General features: G+C 41.1%; 2 protein-coding genes across 7 annotated transcripts in view; one reads left to right on the top strand and one right to left on the bottom strand.

Moving 5' to 3' along the window:
* CMSS1 (cms1 ribosomal small subunit homolog) overlaps window positions 1-26,663 on the top strand; it is a 222,359-nt gene that overhangs the window by 146,901 nt on the left and 48,795 nt on the right. The window contains exon 2 of one of the 6 annotated variants that reach the window (XM_032678565.1): window positions 10,966-11,002. The exons of the other annotated variants lie outside the window; for them this stretch is intronic. Coding sequence (XP_032534456.1) covers window positions 10,966-11,002 — 37 coding nt within the window. The remainder of the gene's footprint in view (window positions 1-10,965; window positions 11,003-26,663) is intronic. 6 annotated transcript variants of the gene reach the window in all.
* The window catches only part of FILIP1L (filamin A interacting protein 1 like), a 186,382-nt gene that overhangs the window by 143,772 nt on the left and 15,947 nt on the right, over window positions 1-26,663 (bottom strand). The window lies entirely within an intron of this gene.

Genomic DNA, 26,663 nt, shown 5'->3' with positions numbered 1-26,663 from the left:
AGATGGCACTGTGCAATAGTGGGATTTTTACCTGCAGCGTTTGTTGTGTGACCCTGACCTGATGGTGATTGTCAGTAAGAATAGAATGACTTGTGCTTCTTTAGGATCCCCAGCATTCTTCTGTGTAAAATGCATTGTACTGTATATGCCTTAGGCAGGTTGGGTTTAAATCTGCTTTGAACTCCTGCATTAGGGAACTGACCTTTGTGCATATTCTGGTGTAGTCAGGATCAGAACAGGGTTTGTGGGTGAAATTGTTCTGGCTACAAATGAAGTGGTGATATCTTTGGAGCACTCTTACTTCCAAGGCTTTTGTGTCCCCCTTGATAATTCCCAGGCTACTGACAAAGCAGCCAAAACAAAGAGGTATGTACATGTGCTAGAAAATTAGAAGGATTTGAGGAATCTCTTTGGGATGTCTTTCTGTCCTGCATGCAGTGTGCTATGCTCCCATTAGAGTGCTGGTTGCTCTGGTTTAGTGCTTGTGTATAAAACACACATAGCTTTTTTAAGGAATCCCTTACCCCACCTCCAAATCCCTGACCTAACTTGTGCTGTCCAACACAGCTGAGATAAATCTAGAAAATCTTCCAGGTCTTCCTCTTTTCTAATGGTCCTGAGTTGAGAAAATTTTCATTTCTCTCTACAATAACAGTCTGAGATAGGGAACACATACAGATCTGTGGGAAATTACAATCTTGAATGGATATGCTGCTTAACAAAATCTTAGGCAAGCTTATTAACCTTCTTATTTTAGTTCTCAAAAAGGTGAAAAGGGATAACGTTTTCTTAATACAGTGACGTTATAAGTATGTTCACAATATACCTTAAAGCTAGAAATATCATGTGAATGCTAAATAATTTTATTATTGTTAATCACATCTTGAGTGGCCTGTACATCTAACACAAAGGCTTCTTAGCAAACACATGTCCTTTGAAATAGCCTGACCCTTTCCACTTTTTCAGAGGCATTAATAGTTTCCTGGCTCAGTGTTTTAGGAAATGTTGTCATAGTCTGGAGGAACCAATAAAAACATAAGTCACCTATTTTGTCTGATCATTTTACGCCAGGATATTTGAGGCTGGAAGCTGTGGAGGGGTAGGAGGGGACTACTCCATTTTTGTGGGTGGAAGATGTAAAAGTTTTAATACTCTTTTAGTATAACTTTACATATTAGGACTCTAGAACTGTGTGAGAAGTAGTATTTTTTGAGTTCATAGGCAGGGACTCTAGATAGCTTTAGTAACTATTTAAGTAGTTTTTTCCCTTCCTGAGCCTTCCATCAGGCTTCAGTGCCTGATGAAAAGGATGTTGTCTTTGGGAAAGAATATTTTGTTGGTTTCAGGCTTACATCGCCCTGTAATAGATGTAAGAGAGCTCTTAAGAAATGGCAGTGCCTTAAAACAAATGTTGGGAAATGATTACGGCAGTATGATTGGTGGGACAATAGCTTGTTGGGTATGGTCAAAGCAAACCATTTCCCACAAGCAGAAAATGCAATTACTTAAACTAAGGAACTACTACTGTATGCAATCTCAGTACAAAGCATCATTACATGACATTGTGAAAAGCAAGCCATGAGTGTCTATAATAGGCATCCAGTGACACACTGTTCTCCATTATAAATGCCAGCATTTACGATGGGCCAAACCCTACCATCCTTACATGGTTTCGATTCTTTCCTTTCTGAGGCAAAGCCTCCAGCAAGCATGTTAGAGTCCTGTCTGTGATCTCTTGGGTCTGTGGAGAGCAGACATGCATGGCAGTTTTTCCCCTACTGTGCTGTTATCTGCTGCAAGCTTCAGACAGCCCCTAAGAGGTGGGGAGATCTGTATTACTGTTAATTTATGTTAAGTTGCATGGAGCTGGAAAAGACTATGTGAACCCATTTATCTCCTGCCACTTCCCAGAGCATCCTCCAGAGAGAACCAAAGTTTTTGCCCGTTTTTGGGAAGCCATACTCTGTTTTCTCTTCTGTATTCCATCAGCGTTGGAGACCAGTCTAATGTTTGTCAGCAGTCTGGAGAAACTGAAGGATAACACCTACTTCATCCTGGTAGCTATCTTCTCAGAAATGAACTGCGTCGCCAAAAGAGACAACCACCACTGCTGCAAGCTGCACCCTAATGTATTACATGGACTCTTCTCCTCCTTACCTGCCCCCCCAAAGTAGAAAAATGAAACATGATTTCTTTCCACTTTCTGCTGTAGCCTCGAACGGAGCTGATGTGCAGCTGTCATTCACTGTGAGTTCAGACTGTGTTTAGGCCGCAGTTCAGGTTCTACAAACCCCCATTAAAAAATGCTTGAAGATTTCAGAAAGAGGCAAAAAGTGGGCATGGGTCCTGAGATACCTTGATCAGAGTCCAGTGCAAAGGGGACGTTGCTGCTGATCTACTGCTTTTATGTTTTATGAATCCAACAAGGTGTTATCGTGTTACACAAGAGGCCAACATGCTACAAATGAACCTTGGTGTTAACTCTCACCAGACATCTGTCCCTTATGTTTTTTGGAGGCTTTTTTCTCCACCTTTCAATTTAATGTACTGAATGCTCGTTCTTATTCTTTTTCCCACCCAAGCTGAGGATGTATGCATCAGCCCTGTGGCAAAGAGGCTGTGTCCTGCTACCTTCCACTCAGGAAAACCACTAGGAGATGTTGCCACAACAGTGGCTTCCCCTTTGTACTTGTCAAGATAGCGTATCACTTTGTAGGCATGTTTTAGCAGGTCAGGCCTAGGCTTGTTACCTTGAAATGTGCCATGAGATACCTCTTTCAGATTCCCTCTTAAACTGGAGCTGGACCTGCGTACAGCAGTGTCCCCTGGGTGTCCCTGAGCACTCAGTGATACGAGGAATGTTGCTCAGTCCTAGAGCACAATGTACAGCCAAACTGAGACACATTTCTTTCCCAAGTAACAACACTGGAGACCTGAGGAAACATGTGCATTGAACAGGATGTGTAGGGGAAGGGGTGAGCACAACATTGTTGTTGCTCGTTCCTACAACAAATTCAGAAAGAAATGCTCATGTCAGGGGTCTCACCATGTCAAGTACTCCTACCAACCACTCTGGGGCTTCTGAGTAGACAAGTCTCCCCTTCTGACTGCTGTCTGCCATGCTCAGATTTCATCTCAGTCATCAGGGGGTATATGCCTCAGGGAAGGAGAAGTTTGGTTTCTTCTCTCATCCCGTTTCTTGGATGGTCAGGGTTTAGGGAAGGGAGAGCTCTTTGCAGTTATGTCCTTAGTTCGGTCTTTTGCAAATGGGAGCTGTTTTGGTTTTTATTGGTGTGTAGCTAAACTGTTAAACTGTGCATGCACCTATTTTAAAATAAATCTCTCTCTCATCAAGCAGAGGAATCATGACCTCAGGAAGAACCAGATTTAAAAACAAGACTATCATTTTAATCCTCAGCTTGCACCCCACTCCCCTCAGGGGTTTTTTTTGATGATGGCTGAAATTTCATCACTGAGTGTAGGTTTTTTCAATAAACAGTGAAACTGTCCCAAACCAGAAACTATCCAATCCCACCCAAAGAGATTTAGTGAAAGGGAAACTGCAGAGAAGATGAAAGCAAACTATTTCTTACACTGTCTTCATATTCTTGTGTCCTAACATATAGCTCGGCCATAGCAGTCGTATGAGAATGTGTGACCTGTTCTGTTAGGCTGAATACCCTGTGGTCTTGGTGTTTACAGCAGATACAAGGAAAAGGCCTTTTCTTCAGACATGTCTGTGCAGGGCCTAGAACACTTCTGGCTCTACGTAAGAAATAATAATAATAATAAGGCCAAAACCTCCCTGCCAGCTAGTGAAATGAAAATGCTGTACTTCACAGTTATGTCATTGGAGAATTATATTTCATTAGAGCTGATATTAAAAGCCCTGATGTCAGTAGTGAAATGTGACTGACTTCAAATTTGCAAAACACATAGGAAATTTTTTCGTAATGTGTTGTCACTTTAGAAGTCTGGCAGTCCTTTAGGTTCACTTATAAAACTTTAAGCTTTCAGAAGGGGAAAACCCCAAGGCTATTTCCCCTAAGCTTTAAAAGCTTTGCTTTTACTAACAAATGCCATTTTTATAAAGTATATGCAAGTAATGTTCTGCGTGCTTCAAACAGCAGCAGTTAGGACTTTCAGATTGGAGAACTGGATTAAGTAGTCATGAGAAATAAGGTATTCTAGATGTTTAAATGAGAGCTTTTTAAAAGTCAGTGAGCAGTGTAGAGAATAGCTGTCCAAACTGTTAGTGGTTATTAAATGCAAAAAAACCCCCCCGTTATTTTGCCATTTTTCCTTCCCATTTGGTGGCTTACAGGCCTGTGTGACTCTGGAGGACCATGTGCACAGCAGTTGTGTTCAGCAGGTCACTGAGCTGCAGAACAGTTTCCGTGTTAATCTTGTTTACACAAATTTTTGAAGTACTTGTAAATCAGACTGCTGTCTTAGTCACAGTAAAGACATGAGGGGTTTATGATTAGCTCTTATTTTTGATTGCTAGACAATATTTAAATGTCTAGTGCAGTATGTGAGTAAGCTTGAGAGTAAGCTTACTTTTGTTATATTTATTGTAGGAGATGGTAAATAATACTTGATTCTAGGCAGGATTTTCTGGTTTGGGTTTTTGCTCAGATGTGGAGAACTTGTGAACATACATACGTAGTCATTTGCTAATAGAAAAATATATTATGGTTAAATAAGCAAATCCAAACTGTTTGTGGCTTGAAGGTATGATAATGACTAGATGTGTGTCCTTTTCTGCTTGGATATATCCAGCTCCTTGGTAACTTCCACCACACTGTCCTCCCTGTTGAAACCTCTACCAGGCAATAGCCAGTGCCTGCTACATCCACTCAGAAGCTGTTTTGGTCCTGTACCACGAAGTAAGACTTAGAGGGCCAGAGTGTTTTTTTTTTCTCCCCACACTCTGATTATAATCTCCTTTCTTTGCATTGGTTTCTCACCAGATTTTCTCATCTTACCATCTTCAGGACTTCTCTCTCTCTCTTTTGAAATGGGCCAGCAGTGATAAGGTACAATATCTGAGAGACAGTTGTAAAACATATCATGCAAGATTTTCCTTAGGAAGCAGTCTCCAGTCAACCAATATCCAATTGTGCATAGCATTTCTTACAAATTCACTGCAGTTAATGGCGTTGAAGTAATGAATCTTAGTAATGTGAAGGCTGTTCAGTGGACAGACAGGGCTGAAATGCCCTGGCTGGGCAGATATAGCTGTTTCTCTTTGAATTTGTCAGCCTCCTTGTGTGAGCAGGTTGCTGTCTCTTTAGTGGGACAAAGGAGGGGGATGCTTGTGTAAGGGTTAGATCAGCCTGTGGGCTCAGGGTCTGTTAAGGGAGTTTGTGTTTATCAGGAGGTTCCGAGACAAAACTAGACAGTTTGAATTAGAAGTTCCTGAAGTGTGCATCTGTTCAGCTTGTTAACTTCATGCACTTGAGGACTGTAGAATCAGGGACAAACCCATCTTCCCCCCCCCCCCTTTTTTTTTTTTTTAAATAGTAAAGGCATTGAAACACTCCCTGGAAACAGAAAGCATTCCCAGCTTTTATGGATATGTGGTCAGCCGGCTCTTGCTTGTTCCCTTATAAGCAATACTTTTAACGGGAAGAAGTTGCTACTATTTCAGGTCAGTGTGTGTGTTTTCTTTTACGGTTGCCATGACACTGGTAAGACAGATATGTTCTGTAGTTGTGTTTGTCCTGTTGTAATATGTGAATTTTATTTTCAGCACTGTATCTGCAGTGTAGTAGCGTGTGCAGTAATTTTCCATACCCCATCAAAGTTGCCCCTTTTGGAGTTACTGCACTCTATTTTTCCTTATTTGTCATATAGTAGTGTGTTTTACATACCCACCTTTGTGTCCACTAGAATCAATAGCTCCCACATACGTCCTTTGTATTTTGGGTATTAAATAGCCTAGTGGATACTTAAGGTTGGAGACATTATGTCATGGTGGCAATCTTACATAAACCCAAACCTTAGAGCCTAATCTAGTAGGTTTTTATACAGCTGAGCTGCAGCTTATCTTTTGAGGAGTTGCCCAATATTGATTTAAGGCTTCAGGTGATGGAGAATTAACAAAGATTAACTATATAAGTTATGGCTAATTTGTTACTGAGCTCTCTGGCTGTTTAGAAGTGTAGCTTACTTACTTAAAACAAACTTACTTAAACAAAGTGCATGAAAACAACAACAGCAGCACAGGGTGTCTAAAATTTAATCAGGGGACAGTGGGACACAAAACACCGACCTGTGTGTTTAGTTTAAATTTGCTCCTTGTCGGACAGTGTTTAGGGGCTTCTGAATTAAAAATAGTTAAAAATGGAACTGCTGCTCTCAGCTGTTTCCTTAACCTTACTAGCCTGAAGTCATCCCTTAGTAGTCAGATGGGCAAAGAAGTGTGCAGTGACTCTTTTATGCTTTACCAACCAAAGCTATTTACAGAAGAGGGAGCTCGTGTTTTTTGTCACGCCTATTTGCAACAGTATGTCCTCATGAGTTGTTTTCTTTTAAGGTATCATGAGTTGAACAGAAGAGACCCTTTATCCCTATATTTAGTTTTCTTAGCATCAATGTGACCAACTGTCATTCAAGCTAGTAGAAACCTGAATGACAGTAAGAATTGACCCGAACTCCAATTACAGTGGAGGCAGGTGGGTTGGTATCCTTTTCTTGGATGAGCCATTTCTCATTGCAGGTGTGATCTGAAGACTATTGCCATTGTTTTGTTCTTAATTTATATGCAGTTTATAAGCCAGTTTTTGTACCGGGTTAAGAACATGTGGTCTTGGACCATTTTAAGTTTTCCAGGATTTGGGGTTTATTAGTGCTGTAAAAGGCTTTCATAACAGCCTTCCTTCAGTTGGTTTTCTGTGTTTATTTAATGCTTATTATTTTGAAATTGATATGCATCACTGCCACTTCCTGACAAATTATGAGATGGGATTTCAGTTAATCAGTATGCTGTTTTTGTTGAGAGGGATCCTACTTAATTGTCTCTGTTTTCTTTTCTTGGCATGTATATCTTCATTTCATGATACGTATTTATATTAAGCGATATAGAAAACTCGATTAACTTCTCCAAGGGATATGTTATGAACAGACTCCGAGTGTAAATCAATACAATTATGTGCTGTCAATTAAGAGGTTAAATAAGTTTCCAGTTTAACAAACAAGGTGGAAAGTTTGCAGACTGTCTGAAGACATTTGGGACCATTTCTTTCCATGAGCCAGAGGTCAGTGAGGTAGCCCACCATTATATTGGTAAACCAGGTATCACACAGTACCTGGGACCTGTGGGGCTTACACAGTTCAGTGCTGGTGCTGCTAATGTACGACTCAGTGTCCCTATATTCTCAAAACTTGCCTTCTGAACTGTACCTTAAACAAAATCAGGACCTTGCTTGGTCCTAATGGTATAGATGGCACTTAGGACTGTGATGTAACTTTTTAGCAGAATCTATAGCCAATGGTGGAAGCCAAAAGAGCATCAGAATGAAAAATGTTTTGGCTCTTTAACTTAAAAGCTAACGTCAGCTCAGCTGACGTTCACATTCACACTTGGCAAAAGCCAGATTACATAAGCAGCAGTAATTTTCCCCACTCTTGGAAAGAATTGGTCGAAATGCTTTACAGTTCCCCACAAGAGTACAGGGCTGCTGCCTGCAGTGCTTGGGCAGAAAGCAAAAATACCTTTGGGTGGGCCCGTGGTCAGCCAGCCCAGCTCTTCGTGCCTGCCTTGGCCAGGGAGGCCTGTCAGCTGTGCTGGCCACCACTCCTCCTCTTCTCCAAAGGTGATGTGCTGGACTAGCTGGAAGGATCCCATGTGTCAAAGCCAGCTTGTGAGCTCTGGGTTGGGCCAGGCTGAAGGTAGCCATGGTGAGGATGAATGCTAAATGAGGTTTATGGAGTTCTTTGCCTCATAGTAAACTGAAAGTTTAAAATAATCACAGACAAATGCTTAAACCATTCTCTTCTAAAGAGAGGGGTACTCGAATTTGGAAAATTCACCTTTGCATTTAGCTGAAATTTCTTTTCATGCTTTCTGTGAGGATTGTTTAGTCTGATCTCAGTGCCTCTGTTTGTCTTTCTAATACAGATGCCTTTCATTCTTTCTCTAAATTATACCAAATGCTCAATAGGAGGAGCAGATGTTCACCAATTACAAAAAAATAAATAAGTTGGAAAGGAAAAGAAAGCTCAGGGCAGGGCGTTTTAGTTGCCAGGTCACTCTTGTATGGGACAATCTGCTACATTATGTGGGCACAGACAAAGACAGGGGAATCCACCTGGTTCCCTGCCCTGATCTCCTTCTAGGCCATCACAGGGGCCATCAGACCACCAAAGTTCCACCTCCACAAGCCCAGAGGAGCACAAGGACACAATGACAGACAGAAAACTGAACTAAAGGCTCAGAGGAAGGGACACCAGGTCTGAGTCATTTCCAGGACAGTCACAGGAGAACTTCAGCACCACAATCTAGACCTGAAACCCAGCATGATGAGCAAATGGCAGAACACTTTTTGACAGTAGGCTGTTTCTGCTGCAGTGTATGGCACGCATGATGGGATGCAAGGGAAGAGCATTTTGATATTGTGCAGGGCTTAATATGGGTTGTTTGGGGGAAGAACCAAAGTCAGGCAAAGGGAGGCACTTAGGTGATTCATGGAGTAAGAAGTGTGGGAAAATAGAGGGCTAAGGGCATAAAAAGGGCCAATTGTGTTAAAATCCTTTGCTGGTCAGTACACTTGTCCAGTCATGCTGTGTACCTGACAGGACAGACTGTGCTGTTGTCATCTTGTATTCCTTTCTACCTCTTTCCTGGGTGAGGGAGTCTCTGTTCTCTAGTCTGTGTCTAAGTGGGTGGCTGAATATAGCAACTGTGGTGCAGCAGCTGAGCAAGTGGGGGTCTGGGTGCCATCAGCTGGACTGGAACTGTGGGGTGCAGGGCCCATGTGCCTGGTGTCAGCACCTGGGGACACCCAGGTGAGTGAAACCATGTGCTAAGTCACTGGGGTGGGACCAGAGGCCAGAGGCCTGTGCATCCCTCATGCAGCACCTGGAGAGAGCATGGGTGTGCAGCTGACTGTGGAAGCAGTAGCAAATATTGGGCCAGTGAGTAGGTGAAGTGGTTTGGGAGCCAAGGACGTGTGTGCGGAGCAGTGGAGTCCCAGGCAGATCTGGGTGCGTGTGTGACAGTCTGTGCCAGCAGATGGAGTGGGGCAATGCCCTTGTTTGTCTGGGTGCCAGCAACTGGGAGGACTGGGATCCAGAAGCAGTTACTGGGCAGACTGAGTGTCTAAGCCCAGCTGCTGAAGGAATCTGTATTGCCCATGTGGCTGCACATATGAATATACACGTACATGCATAATAAGTACCTGTGTATACTTATGAAATATTCTAACTCTTCCTGCTCAGCCAGGGAGGAGTTGTGTGTTACCTCCTGAGAACACGTTTTCAGCCTTGCTCCTGATTGCACATGGGAGTATGGAGCTGTGTCAGCCTCACTTCTTTTGAGAGCATTGTCAGATCAGACCTGTTCTCCTAATTATCCTAACGAGAGTCACCTAAAATCATATAAATCATTAGCATACAAATTGAAATTTGTTGGAAACTGGTAACCATGTATGCTTTTAGACTTTGTACCATACTATATGAGCAGCTGGAGCTTGAGCTGGTGGTTTGGATAGGCAGTGAAGGAAGTGATATGACCAAACTGACTTTTCTCAGCATTGACAAGCAGTGCCATCCTACTTTGCTTCCTTTAAGCCTTTTCATTCCCCCTATGAAAGGATGACCTTTAGCATCCTTTTCATTGTCCCTGTGCCTGCATTGTGGCTGTTCCTCGTAATGCTGTAATCAGTGTCCAAAATACTTGGATAAGTGGATTAGTAACGCTACATCATAACTTCCATCTCTTTAAGGGCATCATCATAAAATTTGTTGCAGAAAATGCAAATAAAATCTGTCTATAAATTCCAAAGATTGTTTAGAAAGAAATCTTTTTTAAAAATGGTGCTTATTTTTCAGCTGGATGCAACCACCTCTTTACTTGATCATTAGCCAGTTTGGCATGTTAGAATTTGCCTAGTGGCTAGTTTTTACTCACCACTGCTCTTGTAAAAGCATCTGGTAATTGCAGTTACTTTCCTTTGAATTTCAAAATGATGACCCATATACCATGCATTTTCCAAAGTTAAAACTAAAAGCATCTCCCTTGCCCCAAAACAAGTTTCTAGCTTGACTTTTCCTCCATTTGAAAAACTTCTGGCAGTTCAATTTGGAAAAAGATGGAAGAAGCAGTTGTGTGGAGAAAATACAGCTAATTCCTCTGCTAACACCAAAGGCGAAGTCTGAAGAGGCAGAAACAATCTAAACTGGGATTTGGACAAGCTAGCAGTGGCAGAAGATGCATGAGTTCCTATCTTTTATGAGAATAAATGGTCAAGGCTAATGTTTTAGTCTTTTCTGGTCGTCTTTTCCTAGTTTGCCTGCATAATTAGGAATTGACTTGAAGCAGTTCTGGACTTCTGTGAACACTGTGAACAAGTATCGACACTAAACCATGCAATACATCTGATTTGGGCAAGTTAACTATTGGTTTTTTTTCATATGCTACCTGAAGTGTTCTGCCCTCAGTGTGTTAAGATATGAGAAATTATAAACCCAGTAGGGGTTTATAGGTTGGTTTGTTTGTAGTGTACAGTTATGTTAGTTGTCTCTCCACAAAAGAGAGACAGCTTGACTGACTTTGAAATAAATGATCCCTGTTTTCAGGGCCAGTAATCAAAATCAAAGGATTCTGTTTTCTGAAGGAAAAGCCATAGAAAAAACCGTGAAATTGAATATCAGCCTGTTTTGGAAGCAAATAACTATTCAAAATCTGCAGTAAAATCTGGAATTATGGTTACAAGATTATCTTTTGCTTATATTTTGCAGATGCATATAAGACCTGTTGAGGCACATACAGCCACGGGCAGGAATTTAGGAACTTTTTTAGTTTCCTGTTTGATCTTATTTGTTTTGAGGTTTTTTTGGGGGTCTGTTTTTTCATAAAGCTTGTTAAGTATCAGTATTTTCTCTGAAATGTTGAGAAATAATATTCAAGTTATATGTGAAGATCAAAAGTGCTGCTTTGCAATTATTGGAAGAAAGACTGATTTATCTATTTAGAGGAAAAACTACTCAGCTGCCCACAGAACTTGTGATTTCACCTTCTTTGAGAGAAATCTGCTATATATGATGGATTTTAAATGTGGTGTATTGTTTTTTGATGTTAAAACCTGCTTATAAAATACCAGGAGAATAGGAAAGTGGAACACTTTGTAAGATATACTAAAGGTTGTGAAATTTTAATTTTGGGAGGAAATTTTCAACATTAGATGCTCATGAAAGGGTAGCAAAAAGCTGTAGTATATATATTTAGAGTTTAATATATATACTGAGGAAGCCTAATGTCAGATTCTCTCTGTGGTTTTTAATAGGTAAGTGTCTATGACTAGAAAGTAAAGTTTGAATTCTACAAAATCAGTAGGCTTGCCATTTAATTCCATGTGACTAAGATTTGGCTTATGGTGTTTATGGCACTTACACTGGATTCTTTTCTCAGTCACACTGGTGAAACTTCAAACCTTTTGCTGCTCCCTGGTTGTAACCACAGTGCTGGGTTACTGTACATAAAAGCATTCCAAATAGATTTTGCTTTTGGTAAGGAAAGCTTTGGAAAGATTTTCTGCTGATGACAAGTCTTGGAACATCTCATTCCTTAACATAGTCAGCTCAGAGATACAGAGAACTTCATAGATCAAAACCAACTTATTACGCTTTACCCAAGAATTGCTTAAGCATAAGTATAAAATATGCCTCAAATTTGTCTGCTTTCATTTTTTGTGGATCAGCAGTGAAGTATTAGTTGAGATGCTTCTAGGAAGACACAGCTGTTTCAGATGTTTGTTGTGAGATTGCAGTGTCCATTCAGACAAATCTGTGTGGGCAGGAGAGGAAGCTTTTGTCATTGCAGAAATGCTAAAAGGGAGTTCAACATAAGGATCCTTTCCAACCTAAATGTTTCTGTTATTCTATGACATTCTGTCAATGTGGTAGCCAAAGCAAGCAAGTGGTTAATAATTCATCCCTCCTGCTTTTGGCATTAACTAAGAGAATGGAATTGATAGACATGTTAATTATTCTGTAACATTTTTTCCAGAAGTAAAATTCCCAAATTACAGTAATTTCATGGAAGTATTGCAGCAATGCGTTTTAATCAGAGATCTTAATGGCAAGAGGATGAAAATTACTATCTGTATTGGGAATGCATGACAGACCACCAGACATCAAGAAATATCCATAATAGGAATTTTGTTTTATAGTCTTTTTAGTTTGAAGCCAAGAGATCTAACAATCCTCTTACACAACATACTTACTCACTTTGCTAAGTTTTGATCATTAGATTCCCCAGGGAGTTTAAAATAAAGGAAATAAAAAGGCCCTGACACTAGTGTTGTTGACCTGCTTCCAACCTGCTAGCAGCTCTTGTGATATTTTTTTTTCTTAGGGAACAAAATATAGAAATTGTCTTGCAAGGGCATGGGATTCCAGCTGTTCTGCAAAAGATAAAATTTGTGATTATTTTGTAGGGTGTGAATTGCTAGGGCTAGAGGCTGTGAAATTTGCACTTTAGTTTTTGAAACACAGCTTCAGACACTTGCCAGTGAAATATTTTAAGAAGAGTGCTTTACCTAGAATTGTAAGTGAATCTCACAAGGCTTTAAATAACCTGTATCATAGAGTCCCTGTGGTTACATGTGAGAATACTTTGTAATGGTGTGTTCAATCTACTGCATGACTGGCAGAGCTTCAGAAATACTATGCTTTGGAAAATCACATTAAATACTTTGCCATGCTTCAGTTGATTCTTAAAAGTCTTTACTTTTAAAATACAAAAGAAATTATTAGTCACTGTAAGAACATGTAATGGATCTAACTACAGTATTGCTTCATTTTTCAGACTAACTGTGTGTAGCTCTAAACATGTGTTTTGGCATTATTTGAAGACTTTGGTTAGGATTCCTTTGCAGTAACAGAAAAATTCCTGTATAAGTCAAAGGCACAGTAAAGATCCCCAGTAGGTTAGCTGAGCTAATAGGGTTGAGGTGTGAGAGAGATGTGAATGGTCGGGATCTGCTAAAGGATGGGAAAAGTTGGCAGATTCAAGGTGAGAGACTGAGGAGGGAACAAGAACCGGATGGGTTTTGTACTTGATTACGCAGCGATGCAGAGCAGTACAATTACAGATGATAGACCTTCCTTTACTACTTTTGTGGGTGTTTCTCCCATGTCTTCAGCATCCTTCCTAACAGGATGGTAATTTAATTCCTTTACAATATCACTGTTTCATCCTGGAGCCTTTTAACTGGATGAACCAACTAAGATGTTGCAGTAGGGAAAAGTTTGTGAAATACCACGTGATTTGAGCTTTTGAAACAAACGAGGTATTTGCTTATCTGACTCTGAACCCACTTGACTGCCTTCATGACCTAAAAGTCCTGGCATGGTGATGCAAGGTGTTTCCAACCTACTAGCTAATTTATTTAGGTAGATGCTGCTTCCTAAGGATGGAAATTTATTGCTTTTGTGTGACAAGCAGGTCAGAGCTGTGTACTGTCTTAGATATAATGAGCTATGTCTCCTTGTCACTTCTGAATGAAAGATAGAAAAAAAACCTCCACCACAATAGCTTTTTTTCCCCCAGCTCTTGTTTCTTCTTGGCTAACAGTGGTGGATCTCTACAGCTGTTGCCAAGGAGAGTGTTACTATGAGGTAGCTGTGAAGAGCTCTTCTTTCCATGTAAAGGAGAATCAAGTCTGTCTGCAAATTTTACAATCTCTTTAACTGCAAAGCCATCTTAAGGAGCTGGAGTTCAAAAACAAGTTAAAAGTAGAGTGAAACAGCCTTATTACAAATAAAAGTTAGCTATACACAAGATTGTTATAGGCTGAATATATTTTTTTCTCATTTGTAGTTTGAATGAAATAAATATGCAAACAAGGCTTGACCTCAAAATTAGCAGTTAAACAAAACCCATCAAACTATACACCTTTGTTTCTTATATGACAAACATCCATTGTACTGTGGTTTTATTTAGAATGTCTTTTAAACTACTTGCTACATTTACTTCCTTAGGATTTTAATTTGTATTGGATTAATTTTTCAGATGGAGGGACTGTCTTACTCCTCTGAATTAAACATAGGATAATCAAACGGAGTTGCTCAGGGCTCATGCACTGAGTAATAGCTGTATGGATGCATTCTCTGTTCCTACATAATTATACTCACTTTCTTTGCCAGTGGCTGTAGAAAAGTTTAGTCCATCTATTTAGATTTTGTCTTCGAGATGTCTCATATTCCTAATGACTACATGATTTGTAACTCCCCATTCCTCATCCCCATGCCAATAAAGGAGGTGTCATTTCTGGTGTGGGATGAAACTGTTGCTTCCAAATGGATTTGTAAAGGAATTTAGAGAATCAAGAGTAGGATCTCATGAATTTCCTTTTACTATAAAAATATGTGCCCACTTTCCAGCAGTTCCTTTTACTGGACTGTACAAACGTAGCCAAAAACTGGGGAGAACTATTGAACTGCTCACTAGCTATGCTGAAGTTATTAAAAAAAAAAAAAAATCCTAACCTGTAAATTATTTGGAGGAAAAACTACAGAACAGAGTATAATCTGCTAGATTATTATACTTAGATACTTGGGAGTTTTGTAAACATGTCATGTTGGACTAATGTTAAGGGTCACCCCAGAAGGAAAGCTGCGGGAGTTCTATCCCTTAGTGTCCCTGTGCATGGAGAATCCTACTGGTACCCTTGATCCCTGACAATATAAGATCACTACATCATCAGTGATATAAGATCAGCTTGTCACAAGAATTTGTCCTAATAGGCCGATTAGTCTTTTAAATTTGGTAAGAACCAAACAACTGCACATCTAAACTGTGTCTTGTAGGGGACAAGCATTTTGTCTGCTGTGGTGCTCTGTCTGTTTGTATGTTCTCCCTTGATGTGTGTTCCTGCTGCCATTGGAGCTGGCTGGCTAGCTGTGCTTCCAAAGGGGATCCCGTGCATGTCCTTCCTCCTCCACTGTGCGTAGGCAGCCAAAATGGGTTGGTGCTCACCCTTGCACACTCAGCTGCTTCTCTTGCAAGGCAGAGCACCTCTGGGATTTGTTGCTCTTTGCTTGAGGTTACTTGAGCCTTTCTAATTCACTTCTTTTGTGAATTTTAACCCTTTTTTTTGCATCATGGTCTTTGTATTTTTTAGCTTCTGTTGCTGTGAGGCAGCTCAGTTTCCAGCCTTGTGTTTCTCACTTGGCAGAGTTGTAGCCAGATGTGAGCTATGAGAGCTCCCTTCCTTGCTGAGGAGACGCACCTCGTTGTTTGCTGGGTGAAGAGCGTAACCTGCTTTATGTGTGGCATTGTCAGGGTTTAGAGCCCAGGGCCTGAGTGCATTGCCAAGAAACAATCCAAAGCTGCCTTCTCAGCTGGCCTTCTCCCTCTGTTTGACACACAGGTGGTCAGACTGAGCATCTTCATTCACAGAAGAAAATGCAAGATGATGACACTATCTGGTAGTATCTATGTTGTGGCAGAGGATTGCATCACATAAAGAAATCTGTTTCATCACTGTGGTTTGGCCACTGACAGAAAGTACCTCTGGTTCAAAGTGAACCAGAAGTGGTCACCTTGGGTGGCAGATTGTCTTCGTTATTAGTGTGCTGGGGTAGAGCTGCTGGTGGGAATTAGGATTAATTCCTTCCATGAATGTTGGTAACCTTCAGTAGCATGTCTAAATGAACATTTCTGGTCCTGGGATCTGCAGAGCACGTAGCAAGATCCGTATCTCCTTTGAGTACTGTTGAAAAGGATGCCAGGTGGGATTTGGTTCATTCAGCAGCACAACTCTGCAGTCACTGTGCTGCTGGAGAGTTGGACACCCTCTTTTGTGTGAGCTGGGCAGGGGAGGGACATAATGTTGAGGTCCCTCATAGCACTACCATGAAGGTGAACAGTCATTTAGAGAAGAAAGGAACATTATTCTCCAGAAACTAAAGTTTGTTTTCTTTACGAATGACCACAACTATCCTTCCTGCCTCCTTGCCCACAGGATCATGCTGGGAAAATTATGGGATTGTACATTTTAGAAAAACTAGTGTGATCCACTAGTTCTTTTAATCACATATCCATAGTGCAGAAAAAGGCCTGAAAATGCTGCTGACACTCCTGAGTGACCATTTCCACATGCAGCCATGGCATTATAAGAATTAAGTTGACACGTTAGAAGAAATCCTTACTCACGGGACAGTATTTTTTTTTTAATTAAAAAACCCCCTGAGCACTCTCTCCTTCAATCTGTAGCACAGACAAATGAAATTGTAGTTTGGATTAACTGCCTGAGGTCAACAGTTGGCTTGATCTTTAGTGATGCTGCTGATTAAGGTGTGTCAGCTCCCTGTTTTTCCTCTGGCGAAACAAGCTTTAAATAGGTTTTCCTTATAGCCATCTTTAGGTTACCTTTTCTGTGCATCTCCTAAGTGTCAGTATGTTTGTTCACTGCCCTGATGACTGAGCTTTTTTCTTTCCTCTAATTCATTTAGGAGCAAACACAAGAGAGCAGCACTGGGAAGGGTCGGTGGTGGCATCATGCAGCGTGCTAAACCTTGCACAGCAATCCTGTAAAGTGCATCCTAGAAAAGACAAAAGAGACTGATGGCTCGATTTTTCTATCCATAAGTAGGGATAACTGTTTCCTTACTCTCTAGCACTGGCTGTGCTACCTAATGCTTGGTGATTAACTTCTGTGGGGAATAGACAGTAGGGGGGCCTTTGAATCCTGACCTGAAAATGCATAATTTTGAGCTATTGTGCATCTGGAAGGAAGGAAGTTCCAAATTTTGAGGTCAAACCTCTGCAGATATATTTTTAGTTCACTGAATAGAAGTCAGATTTGGCTGGTGAAGAACTGGTTTCCCTCTGCTAAGTATGTTAGCTGATACTTTGTTACAGAATGAAGTGTTGTCTTTCCCATTTTTCCTGCAAGTGGCCAAATGTAAAACTTCCAGTTTTTACTTGGCCTCAGAGAAGACTTTATCCTACTTTCTCCTCAAATTTCTGTGTGTAGTTTGTCCATAGCTTTATGGTATTGTGGAAAAGTCACTGTTACTGTGAAGAAATGGAAAAATTGCTAATTTTTATATGGATTCAAAGTAGCAGACGTGCTGTTGTCTTCTCAAGAATGAGATTTAATTGTTACATGCTACTAGACTTTAAGATTGTCAAGGGAACATTATCTCACTATAAAAATAATTAAAACCTCCTTTCAGGATAATGCACATGTGGCTAATATAGATGTTGGCCACTGGCATTGCATCTGGAGATTTAATGATTTAAGGTATGTTTTGAGTGCCTGTTGTGATCTCATGTCAGAGGGTATAATTCCATTGACTTCAGCTGAAATTGTTCTGTTCTCCTCTGTGAAATCACAGTTCCTAAATATTTAATTCCTGATATTTTTCTTATGTTTTATACCCTTCTCTTAGGACATGGGAACATAAATGGAACAACTTTTGAGTACATTCAGTTTTCAGAATGCTGCTTTGAGCTGGGTTTATTTCACTTATATGTAGAATTATAAAACCAGGGGGCAGAGTAGTGAGTTGGCCTTGGGGTGCCCTGGAGTATGTGTCTGTTCTCTTGCAGAACCTAATGTAAGCATTTACATTTTTTAATGTGTGGGCTCCAAGCTGAGAGGTTCTCAGGGCACTGATGGTACACCTGTCACTTGAGATTTTTATGTCCCATCAGCTTTTTGATAGAATTCCAGATTTTTATGAATCAAGTATTTCTGGCACCAGGATAATACCCAGATATCAGTGTAGTACAGCTTGGCTACATCAAGAGAATGCTTTTTTAGTAGTTGGATGTGAGACTTTGGCTGCATGAGATGGAATTATTCAAAAGCTGTCTTTCTTCATCTTTCTATGGTCCTAAAAAATATGGCTTTTTGGTACTGAAAGAAACAAATGCTTTTTGCCAAAAACTGGTGTCTGTTGTGAAAGACTGAGCAGTTGCATGCCCATGTAGTTTTCTCTAGCATTGTGGTTGATAAATATGTTAAAATATATACATGGCTCTTTGAGTTCTGCTGACACTAAGCAATGAGTGTACTTTTAAAATTATTTCTTCATTAGTTGTTAATGTACCTCTAAGGAAAGAAAACACAAAAATATTGACTCAGAGTATTGCCTGAGTATTCAGTATTCTTCAACTGCTCAGAACAGCTTGCAACTTACTGGGGAAAAAAAAACTAGAGGAGATCACTGTAGACCTGTTTAACCCAAGCAAAAGTCTTTTCCCTGAAATAATTGGTCACTGATGTTCTCCTGGTTCAGTACCATTATTCTAGTTTTGGCCGATCTTAAGACCATCTAGGTGGCAGGGGACCAATACAGGACTTGTATTGTTTCTATTATGGATGATCAGTGTGGTCCACATAAGCTTGTCATGGAGTATGTGATTTGAGAACAACACCAGATGCCTTCAGCTATGGGTTCTAATGCTGCATCTTAGGCAGCTGAGGTGCCTGTGATATAAGATCTAGAGATACTTGTCCTTGAGGATGTCACAGTGGGAAAAAAAGTGAAATTTTTTGAATAAAAGATTGTGGCTTGCTGCAGTGATAGGCATGAAATTTTGGGCCAATCATATGTATCTTCTGGTTTTTGTTTTTCCGTATTGTTGATGTTTCTCAAACTTTTATTTCCCAGGTAACTTCCCCTGAATGTCTGCAGCATGTTAAGAACAGAAGGAGAATCTTCAGTATTAGGGAATGTTGAAAGTACATTCTTTATACAGTTGATTTCTTCCATGTATTAAGGGAGAAACACAGGGATGAGGCTCATCTGCATGGGATGGACCTCAAAGTGGACTAAAGCTGAAATGCTTTGACAGCTTTGTCTCAGCAGAGTGTGCAAGTAGGATGGAAAGGATTTTCAGAAGTACTCACCAGTAGCTTGATTTTCTTCCCACTGAAATGTGTTGTTTGTTTTGGAGGTTTTGGCAGTTTTTTTCTACTGACATCTCTGGGAGTGGATCTGAGCCAAGCTAATGTAATTCTTATTTCTCTGATGCAGTAGCCATCTGATGCAGTTTCTTGAAGAGCACTGGAGAGCTGCAGCTCTAGTTCTCTCTATACCTTTGCAGGTGTGCAACTTTCTTGTGACCTGTTCATGCTGTATTCCCTCATGGATCAAAGAACTGCTTTAACCCCAGCATGATTTTTTTGGTGGGGTTTGTGTTTTAAATTTCTCTGAATAATAAGTGGGTTTAATTCCTGCTAAATGTCGTTTGCTTCCTGCCTATGAATGTTAAAACCTCAATGTCTGTTTCTCATATACTGTTTCCAGGAACCTCATGCAATCCTAAATGGTATGCCTTAGGGAACAGCATATGAGGTCAGCCCTGCTGCTTACTTATCTTGGGATTCAGCCCTTCCGCCCTTGTTCTTCAATAGGAGCATTCTTGGTTCAAAGCCACTATTGAAAGATGAGGATCACATGGAGAACCCATATGGTTCACCTGGAGCTGATGGTGTGGCAGTGTGGGGAAGGCGTTATTTTAGCCATCCTGCTCAGGGGCGTTTGGTAACTTGTTACACTCTGTAGTGAGGGTGAGGAATTTTTTCCTTTGATGAGGATCAGATGGAATTTCAAACACCTCTGGAAGGTTGCATATTAACGTGAATCTTCATCCTTGATCAATAGCATCCTAACAGAGCTGAAGGGTAAGACATGCAGTACTTTGAAGAACATAATGGCTGAGCAAGCCCCGAGTGAAGGGGGCACTCAGCCACCCTTTGAAATGATTGCTCATGTTTATGTGCAAGATCTGCCTTGTTTTTTTCTGATCACTAACTTTGAAAATTTTTCTCATGTGGTGACTTCATTGTTCTTTATTTATTGCACATCTTAACTGTATTTTAAAAGAACTTGAGCTAATGCCAGCATCAACATGTCTGAGCAGTTTTGATGAAACTTAGGTAGCTTTAGGCCTGAAGTCATATGAGAAATGTTGCTCTGGGGACCAAAGTCTTAAATATTATACCAGCAGGAGCTTCCTTAGAGATTTCAAGAGAACTGGGTGAGTAATTCTCTTGAGTCAAGTGCAGTAGGATTTGTTATCTGCTTTATGAACTTTGGGATTAAATGTAGTGGTTTTTTGGAACAAGGATATTGGGAATGGCATAGGGGGATGAACCTGAGATGGAGGTTAACGTTTTGCAGAATATTGATTTGACACAATACCGAATAATAGACTGCTTCAATTATGTTGTAACTAGGAGAATGTGTTCTGACTCCTATTGCAATTAAAAATACTAACCATAACTAAAAACCCACTGTTTTTCCAGCTAATCCCCGTGTTTTTTCTCCCCTATTTTTTCTCTTGAATACTTTGAAATTTGCCAATAGCAATAAGAAGATATCAGTTGGAAGGAAATAATTGACCTTGTTCCAGAAGTGACAGTGTGTAGTGTCTTGTATTCAGTAATTGACTCCTTCCATGCTGACAGAGCTGTTAGTTTATTGGCATATCCATCAAAAACAGTCATGCCTTCCAAAACTTTGCTCTTTAGAGTGTTTGAAAGACCCGTTCCCAGTGTAGATGAGTGAGAAGGAGCCTTGTTTTGAACAGACTCTCATCCACTGCTTCCTCCAGCCAGCCAGCTGTGAATGCCATGGGTGTCTCTTAAAGTACCTGGCCTGTCTGGATAGGCAAGTCAAATGAATTCTCTCCCTGTGCCCTGTTGGCTGCCCACATTTCTGTGCCACACTGCCTCAGGGCATCACCTTGCTCTGGACCTGAGGCCTTGGAGCTTCTTTCATTCCCCTTGCCCGCTGGATGTCTGAGCAGTTTGATGCTTTTAGGTTTTAATCACACAAGATTACAGCAGTTTTTCTGAGCAGATCCAGTATTATCAGCGTACAATATCAGTGCCTAATGTTGTAAGTAAGTGCTTAGTGGTGTGTTACTGAAATTCTGATTTTTTGGAGTATCCAATTCTACTCTCATATTTTTAAAGCGAAGGAGGTGCAGAGTGAAACAGAAGTCATAAGAAAAAGAATTAATTTGGAGGGGAGAAAAAAAATTGGAAGGGTTGTTGGCTTTTTTCATCTTTTCCTTTTTTACTTTATTTGAATTGATTTTTATTTTTGTTGTCATGGTTTAACCCCAGTCAGCAATTAAGCACCATCCAGCCACTCACTTTCTCCCCTCACAGCAGAATAGGGGAGAGAATCAGAAAAGTGAGAAAATTCATGAGCTGAGATAAAGAGAGTTTAATAAGTAAAGCAAAAGCCTCACACGCAAGAAAAGCAAAACAAGGAATTCATTCACCACTGCCCATGGGCAGGCAGGTGCTCAGCCATCCCCTAACAACAGGGCTCCATCAAATGTAATGGTGACTTTAGAAGACAAATGCCATCACTCTGAACATCCCTCTTCCTCTTTCTTCCCCTGGCTTTATATGCTGAGCATGACTCCATGGAATATCCCTTTGGTCAGTTGAGGTCGGATATCCCAGCTTTGTCCTCGCCCAACTCCTTATGCACCCCAGGCCACTTGCTGATGGGGCAGTGTGAGAAGCAGAAAAGGCCTCAACTCTGTGCAAGCACTGCTCAGCAATAAGGAAAATATCCCTGTGTTGTCACCTGTTCCCAGCACAAACACATGTCCATACTAACTGCTATGAAAAAAATTAACCCTACCCCAGGCAAAACCAGCACACTTGAGCCTCATGGAGCTTAAGCACAATTATTAAATATACAAAAAAAATAAAATCAGAAAGTCTAACATGCCATGAAAAAACACCTTGGGATACAGAAAATGTGTAACTTGATGTTCCTGCACGGTGTTCAGCATAGTCCAGTTCCCCGTGGAATGTCTTCATCAGCCACACATTGCTATTGCTTTAGCTTTTTAATGTCTTCCGCAGTGGGATAAGGTGGAGGCAGCAATGCTGTGTTTGGATTGACTGTGGTAATGAAAAGCATGTCCTGAACACTTCTTTTAAAGTGTCACTGTTGTATTCTGGTTGGCTGCCAACAAGTTTGTTCCACACAGTCAGGTAACGTGTAAATGACATCAGCTCCTTTGGTGTTTTCCCCTGAAGGGAATGGCTGAGCTGTTCAGGCAGTCTCAGCTGCAATACCCCTGGCTTTGCATTAGCTCTGGTAAGGCACCATTTGGAGATTGTTGACTGACTGCAGTCAGGATCATTGTGTAATTTAGGTAGGAATGATAATCTTTCTCCAAAAGTGCACTCCAAAAAGTGCAATTGAGTCCACTTGTCAAGCCGAAATCCATTACTGTCTGTAGTGATTCACAGTGGGAGCTGACATGAGCTATCAAGGAGGGATTAGCATGCGCAGCATGCTGTGGTTAAGAGCTTGTGCCACTTGGTCAGACCAGGATGTGAAGCTGTGGTGAGTGTTGAGTTGCTAATGTCTCCTCAGGTTACTCGACTTGGGTTTGTGTGCAAACAGAGCAAGGTGGCTGATTGTCAGGCTCGATTCAGAGCCAGGGACTTTAAAGCACTGCTGAAGAATAGGCCTGAAATATCACCATTTCCAGTCCCTTGCTAACAGGAGCAGCTACACTGAAGCCTTACTGAGGAGGGAGAACTGGTCTGGATTTAAACTGATGTTTTAAAAATATTTTGCTGCTTTTTTGATTCCCATGTTCTGGTGAGCAAATAAGGCTCTTCTATGATGAGAGAAGTTGAAGTGTTTTGTTGAGCTTCCAACTCAGGAGTCTTATATTACTGTGCAGGAGTCCATGGAGGGAGGAGGGCTTTTAGGGTGTTGGGGTTTTTTTGAAAATGATGTTTCAGCCTGTGTATTTCTCTATGCCAAACTTCAGCCTTTTCTAATTCTCAGTATCACTAAGGAGAAGTGTTCTTCCATCCTCTTGCCTCACATGAGTGTCTTTCTGGCCCACTTTTTCTCATATCAGGGATCTGACTTGCTCAGGAGTTCCTTGTAGCCCACGTTCACTGCTACTATTGTGACCCAGCCCGGGTAGAGCAGCTTTACTGGAATGGCTTTCCCATTGCTTCCCACAGAAGAGGCACACTGAGCCTGTTTTGGTGGTGGCAGACATGCCTGAAATCCAGCATGGCAAGAAATCCATGTTCATCCCAAATTCCTACAATGAGAAGTCGCTATCGACTTGGGGGGTGTGAAAGCAACAGAAAGCCAGGGCAGGAAGACTAAACTGAGGTCCTTGCCTGATTGTCTGTTACAAGTTTCACAGATGTGTACAAACTGTTCTATTTTGGACCCTTCTCTAGATTTCAGGCACCAGATCTTTGTCCCTGTTGCAGGTCCCCAGCTGCAGGTGAAGGCAAGCAAATCAGACTGTGCTTAAGTACCAGATCAAAACAGGGCAGGAGATTACAGTGTGAAGGATCTGCTCCTAAAGCTTTTTCTTCTGCTAGAGTCTTTGTGGAGGGAAGGATGCAACTGTGCTAGTGCATTATTGTTAGATATCTAAACTCCCCCTCCCTGTTGCTGGCTCTCAAATACTTTGTTATTGCCAATTCACTGACCTCTCCTCTGCTGATTGCGCAAGACCAGGTTGAAGGTCTGTCGTGTCATCACCTGGGAAACTAGAAAATAAGTGGAATAAATCCCATTAAAGTATTTATGGATAGAGACTGAGTCATGGAGGGTTGGAATAGATAGAGATATATTTGGTGCAAACAGAAAGCTTTTTTTAAATATATATTTTTAAAAGAATGTAAGAATTCTGTCTGTGTTGGTAATTTCTACCTGTGAAAAATAACATTCAAAATTTCATGCAGGGAAGAAAGGAAGCTATCTGTAAGGTGGAGAGAGGGTGGTGGTATTAAGTAGTAAGATTGATGCAATTGGGGTATGTGAACAGAGTTGTAGGGAGTCCACAGCTCTCCTGCCATAGTGTCTGTTTAGTTTCTGGGAGGATGAAGGTTCAAGGGAAAGTGTGTCAAAGCTCAGTTCTCACTAACTGATGAGACTCTCTGGGCAGTGCAGCCGTGTGTCTGAGGCTCCTGTCCTCTAGTGTGCTGCCTCTATTGCTAAGTACCTGGTTCTTACAGGAGTACTGCTGTTGTGGTGGGCTATGTGATATGTGCCTGGCCAGGTCTGAACTCCTTAAGAGTGTGCACGGTGTGGTCTGTCACAACTGTTTGAGCCTGGAAATTCGTGTGTCCTTTTGTATTGAGGCTACATCCTCCTATAGTAAACTGCAGTGGGAAATATTTTCCCCTTGCATTATTATACCAGTGGGGAAGTTTTATGTCGCATGATAAGGTTTGTTCGAGCGCTGTCTTCCTGCTGTAGTTTTTGCTGGCTGAAAGGTCTTTACCAGCTTCCCACAGTTGCCTGCAGATCTCCCAGGTGAGTGACTTGTCTTTGCTCTGTGACTGCCTTGGATCATCATGAGCAGGGTTAGTGGTAAACAGCATGAGTAATGGGCTATTACCAGGTTGGTTTGTTGGGGCTGAACTGGGCACAGACAAATAAAGGGCAGGACTTGAATAGGGTTAATAATGGGGGTCAGTCTTCCCCTTTCCCCTCTTATTTAAGCAGCCATGGCCAGTGCTGGTTGGGGAGGTGTGATCAAAATATTCATAATAAATATCTGTGCTCTGACAGACCTTGAGAAAGTAAGCTTAGTTACCCCAGAACAGATATGTTGGCTCTACCATGGTGCTTATTTCAGAATGGATGCTGTTCTGTATTTGAATGTACATGCAGGCAAAGTGTCTGAAAAGACAAGCTTAGAAACAAACAGGATCCCTTGCCACACCCTCTCACTGGCTATTTTTGGCTTAATATGGAAAATACAAAATCTGCTTTTATGAAGATCCTTGCTGTGCTAGCAAATGTGTGTCACCCACCAGTTTGCTCCCCCCTGTTCCAATGCTGGGAAAGATTTCTTAAAACAAAGAATGGAATAAATCATTCAAATGACTATGTTTTGCAGTGCCTGACTGGCCAAATGAGTAGTTTTCTGAGTACTGGGGTTCAACATGCCTACTTTCCTATAAATTTTTGTCCATTGGTTGACTGTGAGTCTCAATGGAAACTTTTCCCATGGTTGAGGAATTTGCTGGGATTCTCCGTTCTCTTTGGGATCTCGCATACCAGCCTCGCCTTTCACAAAGATAATTATAGAATCTCCTTTGTTCCTGTTTGCACAAAACTTGTAAGAACTTGCAGGAATTTGCTTTCTCTAACCTTTTGTCAAACCTTGGCTCAATAGCTGCTGCCCAAGACAAAAACTCTGGGATCAACACACAGACATAGACATACACACAGAGATATTGTGGTTGCCATATATAAATCCTGTTTCCCTAAGAGGCAGAGCAAAGGGGATGTGCAGTGAGAACCACACTGTGGGCTCTGTGTGGGACAAGGAGTCACTAACGGTGTCCTGTGAAACAGGGATCTTGCACATGCAGGGAATAGGAGGAGTACAGCAGCTTCTCTTTCCCTGCCTGTTTGAGCTTCCCTGCCTATATGCCACTAACACTACAGGGGATGCTTGATGGCTTTCTTTTCCTTTTGTGAGTATAACTTATAACTTGAACTTACCCTTGTGGAGTTCAGCACAGTGGGCACTTGGAGAAGCAACCTTATGAGTAGTAAGGGGCAGGATGGATTTGCCCTATATAACCACAAAGCATTTTCAGGAATAAGAGAAGTATGGTAATATTTCTAGTAACTGGCACATGGTAACTACAAGCATAAAGGCATAGGATTTTAAATTAACAAAGGTTCCTCAAAGGAATGTTTCCCACTCTGGTGGTAGTTCACTCAGTGAAAATAACGAGCAGTTGTGTGTAACACTTCACAACTGTGGGAAAAGCATAGTTCAGTTTTACATTTTCATCATGTGAAAAATAAGTAGATTTAGAGACACATACAATAAATAAGCAGAAAAGGCACACATGGGCTTATAGATGTTTTACCACATCAGTGAGATTTGCATTTTGTTCCTGGCAATGCCGTTAACTTGGTGTGTGATTTGAGAAAAATCAACTTACCCTTCTGTGTTCTGGCATATCTGTTTGCGTTAAAGACAGTGACTGTCCTCTGAAATCTCACTCTACTTGTATGGAAGTTGAGGGTTTTTTTCTGATAAGTTTTGGAGTATTTTTGCAGTATAGATATGGAAGGTGCTGACAAAAGGACTGTAATTTGTAGTTTTAGGCTGTAGCTTGAGCATCCTGGGTTTTATTAGATTCTCAGTCTTGCCCTTAAACCCAAAATAAAGAACTAAGGGTTTAATATGTAGGGTTTTAATGCATGGTGTAGATGAGTGGGAGCACCAAACAAGCTTTTCTGATACCGAAGTAAACCTGAGAAAGCAGAAGAGTCATGCATGGAAGGGCAATGTTGTTTCTAAGGAACAGCCAGACCATCAGCACAATGGCTGCTGTCATGCTGCTAAGAAGCAACATCTCAGGATCTGAAACAGAGCTTGAGTTTACAGGAAGGTCTTAAATGGCATTCACCTTGAGTATGGGATCTGCTTT

The sequence above is a fragment of the Chiroxiphia lanceolata genome, chromosome 2 (assembly GCF_009829145.1).
Source record: "Chiroxiphia lanceolata isolate bChiLan1 chromosome 2, bChiLan1.pri, whole genome shotgun sequence".
Lineage (NCBI taxonomy): Eukaryota > Metazoa > Chordata > Aves > Passeriformes > Pipridae > Chiroxiphia > Chiroxiphia lanceolata.
Note: the sequence above shows the minus strand (reverse complement) of the source record. Positions and strands in the feature narration are given on the sequence as shown.